The 16,126-nt window shown below is 35.3% G+C and overlaps 1 protein-coding gene and 1 long non-coding RNA gene across 2 annotated transcripts; both read left to right on the top strand.

Annotated features, from left to right (window-relative positions):
• Positions 1 to 512: 512 nt before the first annotated feature.
• LOC139188925 (uncharacterized) lies at positions 513 to 5,205 on the top strand. Its single transcript, XR_011572343.1, has 6 exons — positions 513 to 784; positions 966 to 1,087; positions 1,215 to 1,949; positions 2,156 to 2,267; positions 4,188 to 4,250; positions 5,021 to 5,205. It is a non-coding gene; the product is annotated as an uncharacterized lncRNA (long non-coding RNA).
• Positions 5,206 to 6,587: 1,382 nt separating this feature from the next.
• On the top strand, positions 6,588 to 15,486 carry LOC103429680 (probable LRR receptor-like serine/threonine-protein kinase At1g07650). Its single transcript, XM_029110285.2, has 24 exons — positions 6,588 to 6,877; positions 9,462 to 9,627; positions 9,975 to 10,046; positions 10,142 to 10,210; positions 10,295 to 10,366; positions 10,463 to 10,534; positions 10,657 to 10,728; positions 10,836 to 10,907; positions 11,001 to 11,072; positions 11,209 to 11,280; positions 11,383 to 11,454; positions 11,602 to 11,670; positions 11,794 to 11,856; positions 12,291 to 12,356; positions 12,468 to 12,503; positions 12,602 to 12,636; positions 12,737 to 13,113; positions 13,230 to 13,425; positions 13,510 to 13,650; positions 13,790 to 13,908; positions 14,018 to 14,228; positions 14,326 to 14,563; positions 14,733 to 14,883; positions 15,031 to 15,486. The coding sequence occupies exons 1-24, from the start codon at positions 6,745 to 6,747 to the stop codon at positions 15,091 to 15,093; spliced, it is 2,709 nt and encodes a 902-aa protein (XP_028966118.2). The 5' UTR covers positions 6,588 to 6,744; the 3' UTR covers positions 15,094 to 15,486.
• Positions 15,487 to 16,126: the final 640 nt, after the last annotated feature.

Genomic DNA, 16,126 nt, shown 5'->3' with positions numbered 1-16,126 from the left:
TGCAACGCCTGCTCCTCCACTTTTCTTCTCCCTTTTTCCCTTCCGTTTTCATTTTTCCCACGCGTCGATCATCGATGGACCTGCTTTCGCGTCTCTCTCTCTCGCCGTTCTCAGTTCTGCTATTCTCAACTCTAGCTTCGTGTCTCCAAAACGGCGAATTTTCTCGCCCTCCAACCTTCCATCTTTCTCTCAGGAATTATCGACAACGGTGCAATTAGATCCGATTCAATTTTTTACCCAGAAACGTTGGCGTTTCCTGGTTAGTTTGATAGCTTTCTCAGTGTGGGTGTTTTAATTTTTCTTTTGGGTTTTAGATTTGCAGATGGGTTTTGTGTTTATGTGTGCTTTTTGTGATTCTGTTTGTAGGCTTGGATCCTCCTCCTCCTCCTCTTCCTCACCCAAACCAGCAGCCCCACCTTCGATTGATACTGACGGAAACACCACGAATTGAGGCGCAACACCAATACTGTAACAATTATAAGAAAAGAGCTCCAAACCCGCAAAGGTTTTTTTTTGGGTTCTGGGTTTTGAGCTGTTTGGATACTGAGAATCAGTTTTTCATTTTTTTTTGTTTCTGGGTTGCCTACAATTAAGAGAATTAGGGAATGGATATAGCATGAATTTAAATTCTGGGATATCGCTTGAGGAAAATCTTGGATTTTTTTAAATTTTTTTTATTTCAATGAATATTTGTATTGATTCACTGACCTCTTTTTTATTTAGTAGGGGAAAAGGGAATAAGGCAATTGAATGAGCGGTTTGTACAGTAGCTAAGTACATAAAAGTATATATTTTCTCTGTGTGTGTTTGTATCGTTTGTTTTGATTATGATTCCTTCCTTATTTCTGCAATTTTGTGCATTGGGCTTTCTGAGATTTATGATTTGATATTTTTGGTTAGTTTTTTTTTTTTTAATGGAATTTGTTGTTTGGTCATTGCTCTAATTACAATTGATATACGTGTAGAAGTAGGATTACAAATAAATAGCACCATGTGAACTAAATACAAAACAATCAAGATTGAACTTGATCTGCAGCAGCCGCATCGTCTGAGGAATTCGTGTTGGAACAGAACTGTATTTGTGCAGGTAGTATTGTAGTCGGTTTATCGTTATTTGTACCCAGTAAGACCTAATGGACAATAAATTCTCTTATAAGCATGGGGAAAGTAGCGAAATCCAAGTTTTATTCTCTTACATCTGCCTGTGTTTCCAGATCTTGCAAACGTATTTGAAGTGTTGTTGCCACAACTTCTGTTGTATCCCAATCCTTTTGACGCTTTAAACGGAGAGGCTGCAGCTTTAATGATGTTTTACCAAGCTGCTTATGAACAAAGAGTTAAAGGTCTTGATTGCTTTTTAGGTACGTGTCTCCCTGTCATTATGCATCTGTTTTCCATCGTTTTTTACTTAAGTTTCGACTTTAGTGTATTCGTGTCGTGATTAGTGCTAATTAGAACATGGATTCTTCAACAGCAATCTTTTGAGTAGTGTGAAGTCTTTTGTTACATTATAGTGCTACTCTTACACCTGCAGATGTTAAGTGTGTTTGAGTTGAGAACCTTGCATTCTGTTACGTTTTGAGAAGTAAACTTAAGTTGACAAAAACAGAATGGTTATCAAATGGGACCTTGATTTCTGCATAAAAATGAGTTATAATGTGCATTATCGAATACTAAGTTACGTATTTTCTTTAGTTGTTTCCTCGAGAGCATTCCAATGCATCACTAAACATGATTATGCAAGCAAACATTGTATTGTATTTAACTAATGTTACTAAACTCAAGCAGCAATTGTCATTGGATGTGCGTTCGAGCCACAGGTTTTCCCAAAATTAGATCGTTTCTAATTCCGTTCTGCAATCATGTTGTGTTTATCTGTTTTTAATTGTTGGTGCAAGCTTGAAGGACATTGTGAAAAATTGGACATATCAACCGCCTCCTTGCCCAAGGTGCTCCCCCCTCTCTTCTGTCCTCACTTTGTCTCTAAAATCTTCTCTCTCGATACTCAAGATATCATTCCTCACTTGGCCAAAAATGATAGATTATCCCTCATGATGTGTTTTCCATGTTTGAATATTTTGTTCATTCAGCGTCAAGTGTTTTCTTTTTGTGTATAAGAATATCTCATTAACTCATTGTTTTCTCTTTCCTGTAGGTGGTACAATAGTTCTATCCGATCAAGGTCGCTATTTTTCAAAGGATGCTGTGGAATTTCAAGATTGAAAACCGCTGGCTTTCAATCTTTTAAAACAAATTACCTTTGTAAGGTATCAAAACTATAATTTTTCTATAGCAAATAAAATTCTTTCCTTCACTATGGTAATTTTGTTTAGATTAATTAATGTTACACTGATACTAACTCAAATTTATACACTGCTATAAGATCAATTTGTAATCCCGCAGCAACGCGCGGGCATTAGTAGCTAGTTCATGCTAAATTAAGGTAGAATACAACCAGCAAGTGAAACATGATAATCTGAGGCTGGTGTACACCCCTTGAAATTCAATTTTCTTTAACTAAAACCTATCATGATAAATTTCTCTAACAAAAACCCGATGACTAGGCTCCAACTGAGCAATATTCATAATCAAGTTTGACTTGGCAAAATTTGTATTTTTGGATGTCTAAATTACCCCTAATAACACTACTTTGGGTCTCTCACTTATTATCTACATTTATCTTACATTATTTCATTCAATTAAATGTCTTCAAATACCTTATGGGAATTTGGAAAAAAATTTAAATGTCATGATTCCTATGCATTTAATAACAAAAATTTACATGATACCAATGTTCCTTATATAGTTGTTTTCACATGATGCTATGTTACACACACCCCTAAGTTAAATTGTATTTTCACTAAGTTTGAGTTTATCTTGCTTTTAAAATGATTTTTAGGTCTTAAATGATGTGTCCAAAGAGCCCACCCCCTGTTTTGTCCCCGTTCCCTTTCCTTTTTCTTTTATTTTTTTGAAAATCTTCCTCTTTCTCTCCTCCCTCACTCTCCCTCATCTCTCTCTCTCGGCTCTCTCTATCTCAGCCCCTCCGAGAGCTTTTCTTACCAACAAACATCACCACAACAACATCAACATTTCCATTAGCACCCTAGTGAGCTTAGAATCGAAGAAAGAACACCCCCAAACCCTTCTCTTCCTTTCGACCGGTACTGTTCATCATATTCTCCGTCGAGTTTCGTATCGTTTCGACGTTGGTAAGCTTCTAGAAGCCCTTGAGTTGTGTTTTAGGGTTATATTGAAGCTTGTTTTAAGTGGTGTATACGTTTGAATCGTAGAAAATAGCTTGGAGTAGCTTTTCCAAAATTTTCGGCGAGCACTGCCACTTTCGAAGCATATTCCGGCCAAATTACGGCGAGTTGGTCTGTGTGCAAGGTATCAATCTCTTTGTCTCACTGAGTAATACAACTTTCCTTTTTTTTTTTCACCCAATTTCGTTAAGTATTGAAGAAGTTATATCCATTTGAATCTTACCCAGTTTCCGGCAACATTAGTGGCTTTCGAGGCGTTTTACGGCCAAAAAATGGTGAGTTAGACGTCGTGTGAGCTACCATTCTCTTCGTCTCTTTGAGGGCTACAATTTCCGTTTTTGAATCACTCGATTTGGTTGAGTTTTGACAAAGTTATGGCCGTTTAAAGTTGGTATAGCTTCCCGGCCGAAATCCGGCCTTCTCCTTCCTTTGAATCTGGCAACCTAGAAAACCCAAGCCCTTTGGCCTTTCCTGCTGAGCCCAACCCAAAACCCATTTCAGTTTTTATTATTTATTTTAAATATTGTTTTAATGTAAAAGGCCTTTGGGCCATTCTAAATCAGAGCCTTAGGCCCATCCTCCTTAAAACCCAAAAACTCTTTACTCTAAGTTGTTTTTATTTTTATTTACTAAACTAAAGGCCTTTAGGCCATTTTCCATTAGGGTCTTAGGCCCGTGTATCCTAAGTCAACCCTTTAAACCCCATTACCCTAAACCCTTAACCTTAACCAGTCCAAACCCTTTATGGGAAATATTCTATTAGGGAATATTCCGTCAGGAGAATATTCTATCGACGTTTATGAAATTTAACTGGGACCCTTCTTTGGGTAATTCGACGTCCTGAATCCGTTTTCGATGTCCGTTTTCCTAGATTCAATTGTTATAATAGAGTTTTATTAATTGGACCCTTTATGTGCTTAGGGGCAATTGTTTGTGGCATTCCGTCTTTGCTAGCTTGCGTGGCTCTTCGGTGGCTAAGTATCTGTGAGTCTACCCCTTCTAAAATTTACGTGATTTCATAGTTTAATTGCATAAATGAATAGCATGCCTTACGAGTTTATGATTTGATTTATGTTAAGCATGTTTATTGAATATGTTGATTTTCGTCTCGTGTTTTTGGTGAGGAATTAATTATTGGCCTATATTGAACTATATTTTAATATATCGTATTTTCTATAAAAACCATGAACTGGTAGACTATCTGATGGATGACGATAGGATGCTAGAACATGTTTTAAAAACCCCTCTTTATAGTATAGACAATGGATTACTTTATACTATGAAGTGATTATTTTTTAGAGGCGTAACTATTTGTGCGTACCTAGTGGACACTATGCCGCCTGGGGTGAGGATCTAGTGTTGGCAATTAGGCCGGGAGAAATAATCCCTAGCGAAAGGTTAAGGGACACGGAGATATGCATTGGGCCGGAAAGGAGTTATCTCTGGCTACGGGCACAGAGACTTAGGTGCTGGCATTGGGCCAGGAGTATATTTATTCAGTGATCTTACTAGCAGCACACCACGCTTATGAGACAATTTACGAGACGATACACGCGATGATTTATATAATGTTTTTCCGCATTATACATGTTGAGATGTTTTATGGCATGCTAGAGTTTTAGAAAAACCTATCATTTATTATGCTAGTAGTTTTCATTATTAAAACTTTAGGGGTTAGTATATTTATAACTGTTTTTGTATTATGCATGTATATAAACTTGGTCTACTCACCCTTGTTTTGCGCCCCCTTTCAGGATTTAGAATCGAGGCATACGATCCCGACGTCAACGCTTTCGCATTGGCATATTCGAGTCCTCTCGGTGTAGGACCTACATCCTCTTATTTATTCAATTTTATATTAATCCTTTTAGAGCTCTAGTTAGTTGTATACTCTGAACACGTTCCTAAATTATTAATTCATTGTATTTTAAATTTCTAACCCTTATTTATTTCTTATTCTAAGCTTTTGTATCAATTAATGGCTTTCGTCACCCTCGGGTATCGGCCAGCATGTGTCTATCTTGGTATTCGGGAAATATCAGGGTCGAGGCGTGTCATGCTAACAGGTAAATTGGTATATCCTACAAATATAAAAAAAAGTTATTTTATTCAAAATTATCAATATTTTAAATATAACATAGGTAAATTACCTACATGCAAAATAATTTACCTACAAAATAAAAGAATGTCGATTGATTGCACACTCTATATAATAATAACAAAATGTGGCTAGTCTATATGTAATATCACATGAAAAATAATTTACCTACAAAATAAATAAATATTTTTAGCCAATTGATTCAAAATTAATTAATCACATATTATTTTACATAAAATATAGATAAATTATTTGTACGCATATATATAATTTTAACAAAATGTGCCCAATACATACATACAAAATCATTTACCTACAATGATTGTCAAACAAATAAAAGAAATGAAACACATGATGGTAAGAGAAGTATAAGGTAGATAATTTTTTTAATAATAAAGGTAGATAATTTTTTAATAATAAGGCACTTCCCACAATTATGGTGGATAATTAAATTCATTAACATAATTAGAGTGTTGTGGCTCAATTGTAAATAGTTTGAAAAAAATAGCTATTTATTTGTTTACATGATAGTCTACTTCAAATCTGGGTTTTATTTAAACGTTTAAAATGAGATGGATTTTTGTCAAGGAAATAAGTGTTACATGAGCTTATATCTAGGGGTGTGCTATCCACACACCTCTTTTTACTTCTCTCACACCCTTTGTTAATTTCTATCATTTGATCTTCTTCAATTCATCCGATCCGACGGCCGAAAATTAAAAATATGTGAAAAAAATAAAAAGGAATGTATGAATATCACATTGGCAGTACATCAAACATTCGATATAACTTGACTTTAGTTGGTACGAGATAATTATAATAGGCAGTTTTAGAGGAACCTTCCTCTTTCCCGTAGTAAGAGAAAATTGTCCTCATTCCCTGTATATATCAATTCTAATTGGACATACATAGAAGACGTCTAATTTTGAAGTTTGAATGACGCGTGCGTGAATACATTGAATAATAATGGTCTTATTCAAACTTGGACTAATCCAGTTCTGCTTGTCAATTAGTTCACAAGAATCACAACCAACAGCTGATAATAATGTAAGATAGTAACATAGATATTCCTGTATCTTCATCTACTTGGCAATTAGTTTACAGCCAACAACTTGTATTTTTCTAATAAGCACGTACGATTACTAAAGATTACTTAATTAATAAAAGAAGACCATAAAAATCGAGGTCAAGGTTGATATTATAAGGGCTCTACCGAACTTGTATTTTTCTAATAAGGACGTATGATTAACTAAAGATTACTTAATTAATAAAAGAAGACCGTAAAAGTCGAGTTCAGGGTTGGTATTATAAGGGGTCTGCCGACATATATAGCCAGCAGAGCTCATGGAATGTAAACTGTAAAGTGCGTGGTGAGGAAACATGATGGAAAGTCGTAATATTATTTCAAAGCAGCCCATCATCCTCTTCAGCTATGTTGTTGTACTCACAGTGCTTATGTGCACTGAACCAATCAAATCCCAAGCACAGGTGGGGACTCTTGCAGATGATGAAGGTAAGCAATTTTTCTTAAGTAGCTAATTTCAGGAGATGTTTGATAATCATTTAGTCTTCATTTTTAGTTTTTTTTTAATGTCAAAGTCTTTATTTTTCTTGTTTTTATTTTCGTCTTTTTTTTTTTTTGCAAAATGAATATTTTTTTGAAGTAATTAGAATCGCCTACATTTCTAACTTATTTAGACTAAGCATCTGTTTCTTTACAAAATTTGATTAAGATAACTGATCAATTACCAACTCAGCAATTTTTTTATTTAATATATATCCACTTAAGCTACCTAACAACTAATTTCCTACAATTTAGCGAATTTTAAATTTGTGACTTTATTAAAAATATTAATTTAACTAATTTCTCATTATCACTAAAAAAAATGTAAATTTTTATTTCTGTTATTATATTTAATTAGTCACTTCCTTCATTAAAAAACGGCATTAATACTTTCATTAGAAGCTTCATTAATTTGTTAAAATTTTAGAATTGTTATATAAAAATGTATTTAAAATTTGTGGTACATTTGAAAATAAACGCCAATTTTTTGTACATTTAGATTCTAAATAATACCAAGAAACAAAATGTACCAGAAATTCAAATTACCATAAAATCAAATGTGCCAATATTATAGATAGTCAATCGTACCTTTAATAAAATTGTGGGAAAAATGTTTAATCAAATTCTTAAAAGGAACAAATGTTTAATCAACAGAATTAAAGAACGAAGCGTTTATATCAAAATGCCCCTATGTTTTTTTTAGAACTTGTTTAGTAATTAATTTCAATTTTACATTTTTCAAAATATGAAATTGATTTCAAAATCAAGCTAAATTTTAAAATCTCTAAAATCATTTAGGTTGAAGTAAATTTGGAGCAAAAGTTAGATCCAAATCTTTGTTTGGATTCCCAAACAGAAAGTTCTAGAAATTTTGCATGAAAAAAATAATTTGGAGGTCATAAAATTCAAGAGTGAGAATTTCAAAGAAGAAACAAACAATTAATCATGTACCAGTACTACCTCACAAGTTTTTTTTTTTTTTTTTACCAGAAATGATAGCATAGCCTTTCATCAGTTAACCAAACAATTATAGAATATCACTGGGTACATAATTTCAATGACCGATAAATTGAACCCCCTCGCCATAACAACCAACGTTGCAGCCATTGTCTCACCACCAACGCCGCGTCAATTGGACCCCATCCCACGACCATGCATTTATATTGGTGTCGCTTAAAAGATGGAATTAAATTTCTTCCTTTTTTTTTTATTGGAGAACCTCGGCCGTATGAAATTGTATTCATATGAAAAAAAATTATATCTAGTCAGAGGGATATAAATCTTATCCTCATAAAGCAAGTAAAACAAAATACAAAAATAGAGGGTAGGATATAAATCTTGCCCTTCTTAAAAAAAGATACCAAAAAAAAAAAGAGAAAAAAACATAAACCTTACCTCTCTCAAATAAGAAAATACAAGAAAGGGGGCCCAAGGGGAGGGGAGGATTATGTGCTGCAACAGAGAAATAAAAATTTTCCAATTAGTCCGAAGAAACCGAGGAGAAAAAAAAAAGAAGGAAAACAAGATATCACACTAGAAGAGTCACTTTCAAGTCATAAATTTTGCCAACTTCGCGTGAGCTAACTCCATAGCTAGGATGACAACATGAAGTTCTGCATAGAAAGAAGTATGATGCCCCAAGTTTAAGGAGAAACCACCAAGAAAATAACTAGTAGAATCTCGAAAAACCTCACCACAAGCTGCATGACCTGAGTTATTAAATTTCTCTTTAAATTCTATTACACTTTAGCCAAATAATAAACTCACTTCACAATTTCTATACCATTAGGGGAAATATATATATTTGCTCACCAATTTCAAGTGATGGTGATGTTCACTACTCTATTTATCATCGTCGGATGAGTTTAAATTTCGAAATTTGAGTAGTGAATAGATACAAACCTCAAAATTTAAACTCATTTAATGGTAATAAGTAGGATTGTGAGCATAACCACTAGTTGAGGGTGGTGAGCAACCTGGCTCAATACAACTCTCAAAATTTTTAACATGTTTCTAGAAAAAAGTGCTTCTACTAAAAGCAAAACCGCTTATGAAAAAACAATTTTCTTCAACGGTCCATAACAATTAGTGATAGGAAAAATGAATGTCTAAGATTGAAAATAGAAGATCCATAGTTGTGACAATCGAATCTGACGACTAATACATGTAGGGGTGTGCTATCCACACATCCTTTTTTACTTCTCACACACCCTTTGTTAATTTCTATCTGTTGATCTTCTTCAATTCATCCAATCTGACCGCCGAAAACCAAAAAGATGTGGAAGAAGTAAAAAGGGGTGTGTGGATATCACACCCCTACATGTAATTCGTGGTATTGAGCCACGCTCAAATAGTCGCAAACATTAAAAAAAAAAAAAAGTGCTTTCTAAGTATGAAATCACAAACAGATCCTACTGCATCATCATTTTAAATTCTATCATTTCAGAATTTATTAGGATTTTAAAATTTCTCATGGGTAAATTTTCTTAAAATAAATTTGAGAAACTGTTTTTGGTATATGTGGGCGTGGCAGTGGAAGCCCTTCGTGACATAGCTGATCAACTCAACAAAAAGGACTGGAATTTCAGTGACCCATGCAGCAATATTCCAACTTTCTCAACACCACACACGGATCAGTACAATAATACTCTCGTCTGCAATTGCTCCTTCCCAGGGAAAGTATGCCACATCCAAAGCATGTAAGTCTAAAATTCATGTTGGAAGATTAGCAGCTCCTGCAGCTGTTAAATAAATCATGACAAATTTTTGGTATCAGAAAGTCAAAAATTTTGGAATACCCAACAAATCTTATTCCCTGACCAATTTCACATTATAAATAAAGTCAGTGACATTTAGATTGGTTAGTACAAGAGTGTCTCTGTTTAGGCCTTGTTTTGGTCCCTAGGATTGGAATGGTTTAACCAATCCAATCCTTGATCCCAAATGAGGCCTATATGTTTGACTTCTTTCCTGAAATCTTTATCTGGAATTTTTAACACAAAATTTGTCGCCTATGCTTTTTTGGCTCGTCACAAATGTCATGCAGGTGGCTTGTGGGGCAAGACCTCGATGGTGTGCTTCCACCAGCACTAGTGAAGTTGCCTTACCTTAAGGAAGTGTATGAGAATCTTACAACTATTGGCTTTAGCTTTAGCAGCTCAAAACTATTTGCTTCTGTCCTAATCAATAGCACTCTTTCTTCTTTGTTCATAGTAATCTGGGCCAAAATTACCTTAGTGGTTCAATACCGTTCGAATGGACTTCTACTAAGTTGGAATCTCTGTACGTGACTTGCGCTCAAGTTTGATGTTGGCAGTTATAAATTTTCCTCTCAATAGCTGAACTAATGGAATGTACCTAGTGCAGGGTTCTCAGCGTGAACAAGTTATCAGGACCTATTCCTGGCTATCTGGGAATCATAACTACTCTCCGAGCTTTGTATGCTTTCAACTTTCCTTCCTAATGTTATCGCATCTACATGAAATACGATGTACCATTTGGTTGTGACTGTGAAGAGACCATGCATGCTTTCAGGTCTTTGGAAAGCAACTTATTTTCTGGACCTATTCCCCTGGAGCTTGGGAAATTGGTTAACATGGAGATTCTGTCGGTGGCATTTTCATTTCATCCTCTGCTTTTCTTTACAGTTTGCATTTGATATTATTTTGTTTGCATAAGTACAACATTAAATAGACAATGGTTAACTTGGCAATATTAATTAACTGCAGCTATTTATGTGCCAACGATCTCACTGGAGAGTTGCCTGTGGCTCTCACTAATCTGACCAAATTGAAAATACTGTAAGTAGATTTATTGTATTGTACATAATTAATATGTTTCCGGGGGAAAAAAATAAAAAATCAGGTTTGTGACTTTTGTTTATGGGGGCATTCATAAACTTTCGCAGCCGGATTGGCAGTAACAACTTCACGGGAAGAATACCCAACTATTTTCCTAGTTGGAAAGAACTCCAGGATCTGTAAGAGATCTTTTTGAGCATGCCTTTCAAATTGATATCTTATGCAAATATTTTCAGCTGAAATTTAATCCATTCGTTATATGTTGTTTACAGCGAGATGCAAGCGAGTGGTCTTAAAGGGCCCATCCCTTCTAGCATTTCTTCCTTAAATAATATGACAAACCTGTGAGTCCTGTCTTCTACGTTCTCAATTATATATTGCAAATTTCAGATCATTTTCATTCTTTTATTTATTTATGTTGGAATATCATTGCTGAAGAGACCTGTATTCCTACTCATTTCTTGATACCATCTTTTGTAGAGCGATTAGTGACTTAAGTGGTGAGAGTTCAGATCTTCCAAATTTATCAAAAATGAAAGACTTGCAGAAATTGTGAGTCATCTCTAAGGCTTTAGTATTCTTTATGATTAGAATAATCTACGCGCATTATATATCACAGTTATTTTTCTTATATTGGGTAGCTTCAAATTGCAGGAGTTTAAGGAGCTGCAATATAACAGGAACAATCCCTGAATATTTCTCTAATATGAAAAGTCTACGACATTTGTAATACTTCTGTTCATCCATTTTCTGTTCTTTTTTTGGTGATTTGCAGCTCTTGGTATTTGTGGACAGCAGATTACAGTCATTTATATGAAATAATTACATTTGTGGAAATGTTACCTATTTTTTACAATTTAATTACTATTACAGGGATCTTAGCTTCAACAGATTGAAAGGGAACATTCCCGATCTTGCAGATTTATTGGGACTGATCACAATGTAAGAAGTGTATACAATACACTAAATATACTTTCCTCCTTTGTGTGTAATTTTTGAACTGGCATTGATTTAAGTTAGATTTTTATTCACGTTTACACACATTTGATATTGCTTAATGATCAGATATCTGACAAGTAACTTGCTTACTGGGCTTCCGGAGTGGATAAAAAATAGAGATACTCGCTAGTACGTTTCTTTATCCTAAATCTTACTCGTATGTATTGTTAGAATTCGCTTCATATCTATCAATTACTTGGATCACATGCATATGTAATTATATATCATTTTAGTTTCTGTGCTTGTGGCGCTTCCATAAATAGAATATGACAATATGTGTGATTAAGAATTTCGAAACTTGCTAGACAGATTGTAATGCTACTTCTGTAAGGATGGATGTATCAGGTTATGCGTAGAAGTATGTTTTTTTTTGCACGGATGATTCATGATTATAAGAAGGCTGCAGCTGAGATATATCATATTGATCGGTTGAATTTTTCTCTCTTGATGCTGTCTGTGAAATATTGAATAATTTCTTCACCAGAAAACAAAATTCCTCTGCATTCTGTGCAAGTTATGTAATTTACATTCAAGTTTTACCATAAACACATGTTTCTGTGCAGCATAGTAGATCTTTCCTATAACAATTTTTCAGAGAACTCTGTCCCAACTACATGTCAAGATACCTTGTAAGAGCAAATCCATTTCTGGTTTACACGCTTATTTACCTTCTTGAGATAAATGTATTTCGCTCTTTTGATACATTGTAACACATTGTAACTAGTTTGTTGTTTCATCAGTAACATGTTCAAAAGTTTTTCCAGACAAAACAACTCGTAAGCTTCAAACTCAATCCGTTTCATAGGGATTTTATTACTTGTTCCATATTCATTGGTCGTAAGCTAATGAATCTTTCTTAAATCTATCAATGTAGAATTCTTAGCAGTTGCCTCTATCCATGTTCAAAAGGTAACTAACTCTGTCGTTGAATATCTCTAGTGTTTTCGTATACAGTATTGTTTCGAGTCCATATGTCTTCTGCTATGTATGCTGTTTTTCTTCTTTATAGAACAGTATTCGGTGCATATAAATTGTGGTGGAAAACAAGTCACCGTTGGAAGCTTAAAATATGATGCTGATGAAGCTTCAGGAGGCGGAGCAAAGTTTTTTCATCATGAGACAAGGAATTGGGGATTTAGTAGCACTGGTGAATTTGGGATTAAGAATTTTGACCATTACTTCATAGCAGAAAATATCTCCTTACTCAAAATGACCAACTCTGAATTGTACAGAACTGCAAGAATTTCTCCTCTTTCTCTCACATACTATGCCCGTTGCTTAGGAAACGGAAATTACACCGTGAAATTACACTTTGCGGAAATAGTGATGAGAGACAATAGGTCTTATTACAGTGTTGGAAGACGAATTTTTGATGTATATATCCAGGTAATCATTTTTGTATGTTCACGTATTCTTCCTCTAATGTTCCTAATACTCGTGTTATCAGTCCATTTCTTTCTCAGCTTTCATGTAGAAAAATTTACTGTAGTTATTTGTTACAGGAAAAATTGGTAATGAAAGATTTCAATATTGAAAAGGAAGCACAAGGGGTTGATAAGGAAGTGATTAAGGTATTTAAAGCAGTTGTCAGTGATAGGGCTTTAGAGATCCGATTTTATTGGGCCGGGAAAGGGACATCAAATGCTCCGAGAAGAGGAATATATGGTTCTCTTATATCTGCTATCTCAGTGGAGTCTGGTAAGTAATTTAACTAATAAGTTTTCTGTTTATTTTGACTACAATCTCAGTGATCACAGTTCTTGGCTCTGCTTTCACTTCTAGATTTCAAACCTCCCGATGATAGAAAAACGAAGATATTCATTGTGGTTGGAGTTCTTTCAGCGCTGTGCCTCTTTTTCATAACTGTTGGCATTCTTTGGCTAACATACTTTAAGGACCGTAGGAGATCTACTAGGGAACAAGGTAATGTAAATATTGTGCAGAAAAGGAAAGCAGATGTAGCAATTTAAGTTGTACCTTCACTGAGATCTGCTATAGTCCATGTTTCAATTCTTGTAGTTGCTAATATAAGTTCAAGATGTTAACCTCGTCACATCAACAGATCTGAAAGGATTAGATCTGCAAACTGGTTTCTTTGGGTTCAAACAAATCAAAGCTGCCACTAACAACTTCGACGCTGCAAACAAGCTTGGGGAAGGTGGCTTTGGAGCTGTTTACAAGGTATTCTGTAACTCCATTTTTCCAAAACTTGTAAGCAATTTCCTTTATAATATTCTTTTCGTCTATGGATGACCTGCATTTCCCAAATGTATTATATTTCAAATTGCAGGGCAAATTACTAGATGGTACTACTATTGCAGTTAAGCAACTATCTTCTACATCACAACAAGGAAACCGTGAATTTGTGAATGAAATAGGCATGATTTCTGCTTTACGACACCCAAATCTCGTAAGATTGTATGGATGTTGCATTGAAGGAAATCAATTATTATTGGTATATGAATATATGGAGAACAATAGCCTTGCACATTCTTTATTTGGTAAGCTGGAAAGATGAGAATTGGATGGTATACGTATTATAATTTGAACTAGTTTGATAAATGAATCTTATTTGTTAGTTTATGTTTGCTAAATTAGGTCAAGAGGAAGGCCTATTTAATCTGGACTGGCCTACAAGGCAGAAAATATGCACTGGCATTGCAAGAGGTTTGACTTTTATGCATGAGGAGTCGACACTGAAAATTGTGCATAGAGACATCAAAGCTACAAATATATTGCTTGATGGGGACCTGAACCCTAAAATCTCTGACTTTGGTTTGGCCAAGCTAGACGAAGAGGATAAGACCCGTATTATCACCCGAGTAGCTGGAACTATGTGTGTAACCTTTCAATTCATTCTTGATTTTATTTGACTTTGTTCTTCCAAATCTTGATTCCTTGATTTTCCTCAGTAGTTTTTATGACAATATGTCTCTATAGTTTGTAGGCACTAGTGATGTATTAAGCCAGATATGGATAAAACAATCTTCCCATTTGTTTTGCAGAGGATACATGGCCCCGGAATATGCATTATGGGGGCATTTAACGGAAAAAGTTGATGTGTACAGTTTTGGGGTTGTTGCACTGGAACTCGTATCTGGAAAAAACAACATAAAGAATTGGCCGAATGAGAGTTATGTATGCCTTCTAGATTGGGTAAGACCTTCACCACATCCATTTTGTAGATGAAATTAGTAGGAAATATTTTCCATTCGACATTTGATATCGCAGCTATAAATGTTTCTTAATTTACTAAATTAACCAAGAAACTTTTCAGCTATATATGTTTCCTTGATGTTGCAGGCCTGTGTTTTTGCAACAGAGGGGAGATCTGATGGAGCTGGTGGATCCAATGTTGGGTTCTGAGTTCAACGAGCAAGAGGCGATGAGAATGATTAAGGTAGCTCTACTATGCACTAATCGATCACCCACACTGAGACCTACAATGTCTGCAGTAGTGAGCATGCTTGAAGGTCGAGCTATAGTTCGTGAACTACTGAACGTAAATTCGAGTATTTACAGTGATGAAGTGAGGTTTAAGTCCTTAAGATATGTGTCTGGGGATTCTGACCCGACTAGTGAAGAGTTTGTGTGAGACTCAAAGCCTCGTTTATTTATCCGGTGCAAGAGGGACCAGCTGTCCTCCCTCATCATCCATCCAGGATATCTATTCACTTAATCTTGATTCCTAATTCTCTTTCGATAAAGGAAATAAATTTGGAATTTGAATAAAAATTAAAATTTATAAATAGACATACATCAATTCCTTTATTTAGATTCATAAATATACAAATTTAATCTTTCATGTAACTCCGCCTATGTCTTACATGGCCGGTCCCAAGCCCGGATAAAGGAGGAGGGGGAGGGCGTCAGGTAGTCGACAGCCGGCACTCCATGATCACGTCGAATCCTTATGAAAATGAATCCAGAACAAAATCGCGCTAAAGCTAGGGCGTCACCCGTAAGTGGCGCGCTGTGTGGCCTGAGCACAGTGATAAGTGAGCAAGGGTCGCTGTATCTCCATCGGCACCCGGATGCAGTGTTAAATGAGCAAGGGGGCCATAGAAACTTCTTTTCGAACGACTCCACTCAAAGTTGTTTGGGAGCATATGCTCCTATCAACTTTACCCGGGACACACAAAAGAAGTACTTTGATCCTATTAGACGGGGGAGGGTGAAGAAGCTAGGACAGAAGGGTAGAGTTCAAGAGAGCAAAATGCGTTTAGGAACGTGGAATATAGGAACCTTAACGGGAAAATCTATGGAAGTAGTGGAAGTTATGGTGAGGAGAAGGATAAATATTATGTGCCTACAAGAAACTAAGTGGGTTGGTAGTAAGGCAAAGGATCTAGAAAACTCAGGGTTTAAACTTTGGTATTCGGGCACAAATAGAACGAGA

This window comes from Malus domestica, chromosome 10 (genome assembly GCF_042453785.1).
Source record: "Malus domestica chromosome 10, GDT2T_hap1".
Taxonomy (NCBI): Eukaryota; Viridiplantae; Streptophyta; class Magnoliopsida; order Rosales; family Rosaceae; genus Malus; species Malus domestica.
Note: the sequence above shows the minus strand (reverse complement) of the source record. Positions and strands in the feature narration are given on the sequence as shown.

Bases quoted from the DNA above. Each gene is read 5' to 3' on its own strand.
- LOC103429680 (XM_029110285.2), top strand. From the start codon at position 6,745: ATGATGGAAAGTCGTAATATTATTTCAAAGCAGCCCATCATCCTCTTC. The intron at 13,651-13,789 runs GTAATGTAAATA...TCACATCAACAG, and splicing joins GAGATCTACTAGGGAACAAG to ATCTGAAAGGATTAGATCTG. The intron at 14,229-14,325 runs GTAAGCTGGAAA...TTGCTAAATTAG, and splicing joins CCTTGCACATTCTTTATTTG to GTCAAGAGGAAGGCCTATTT.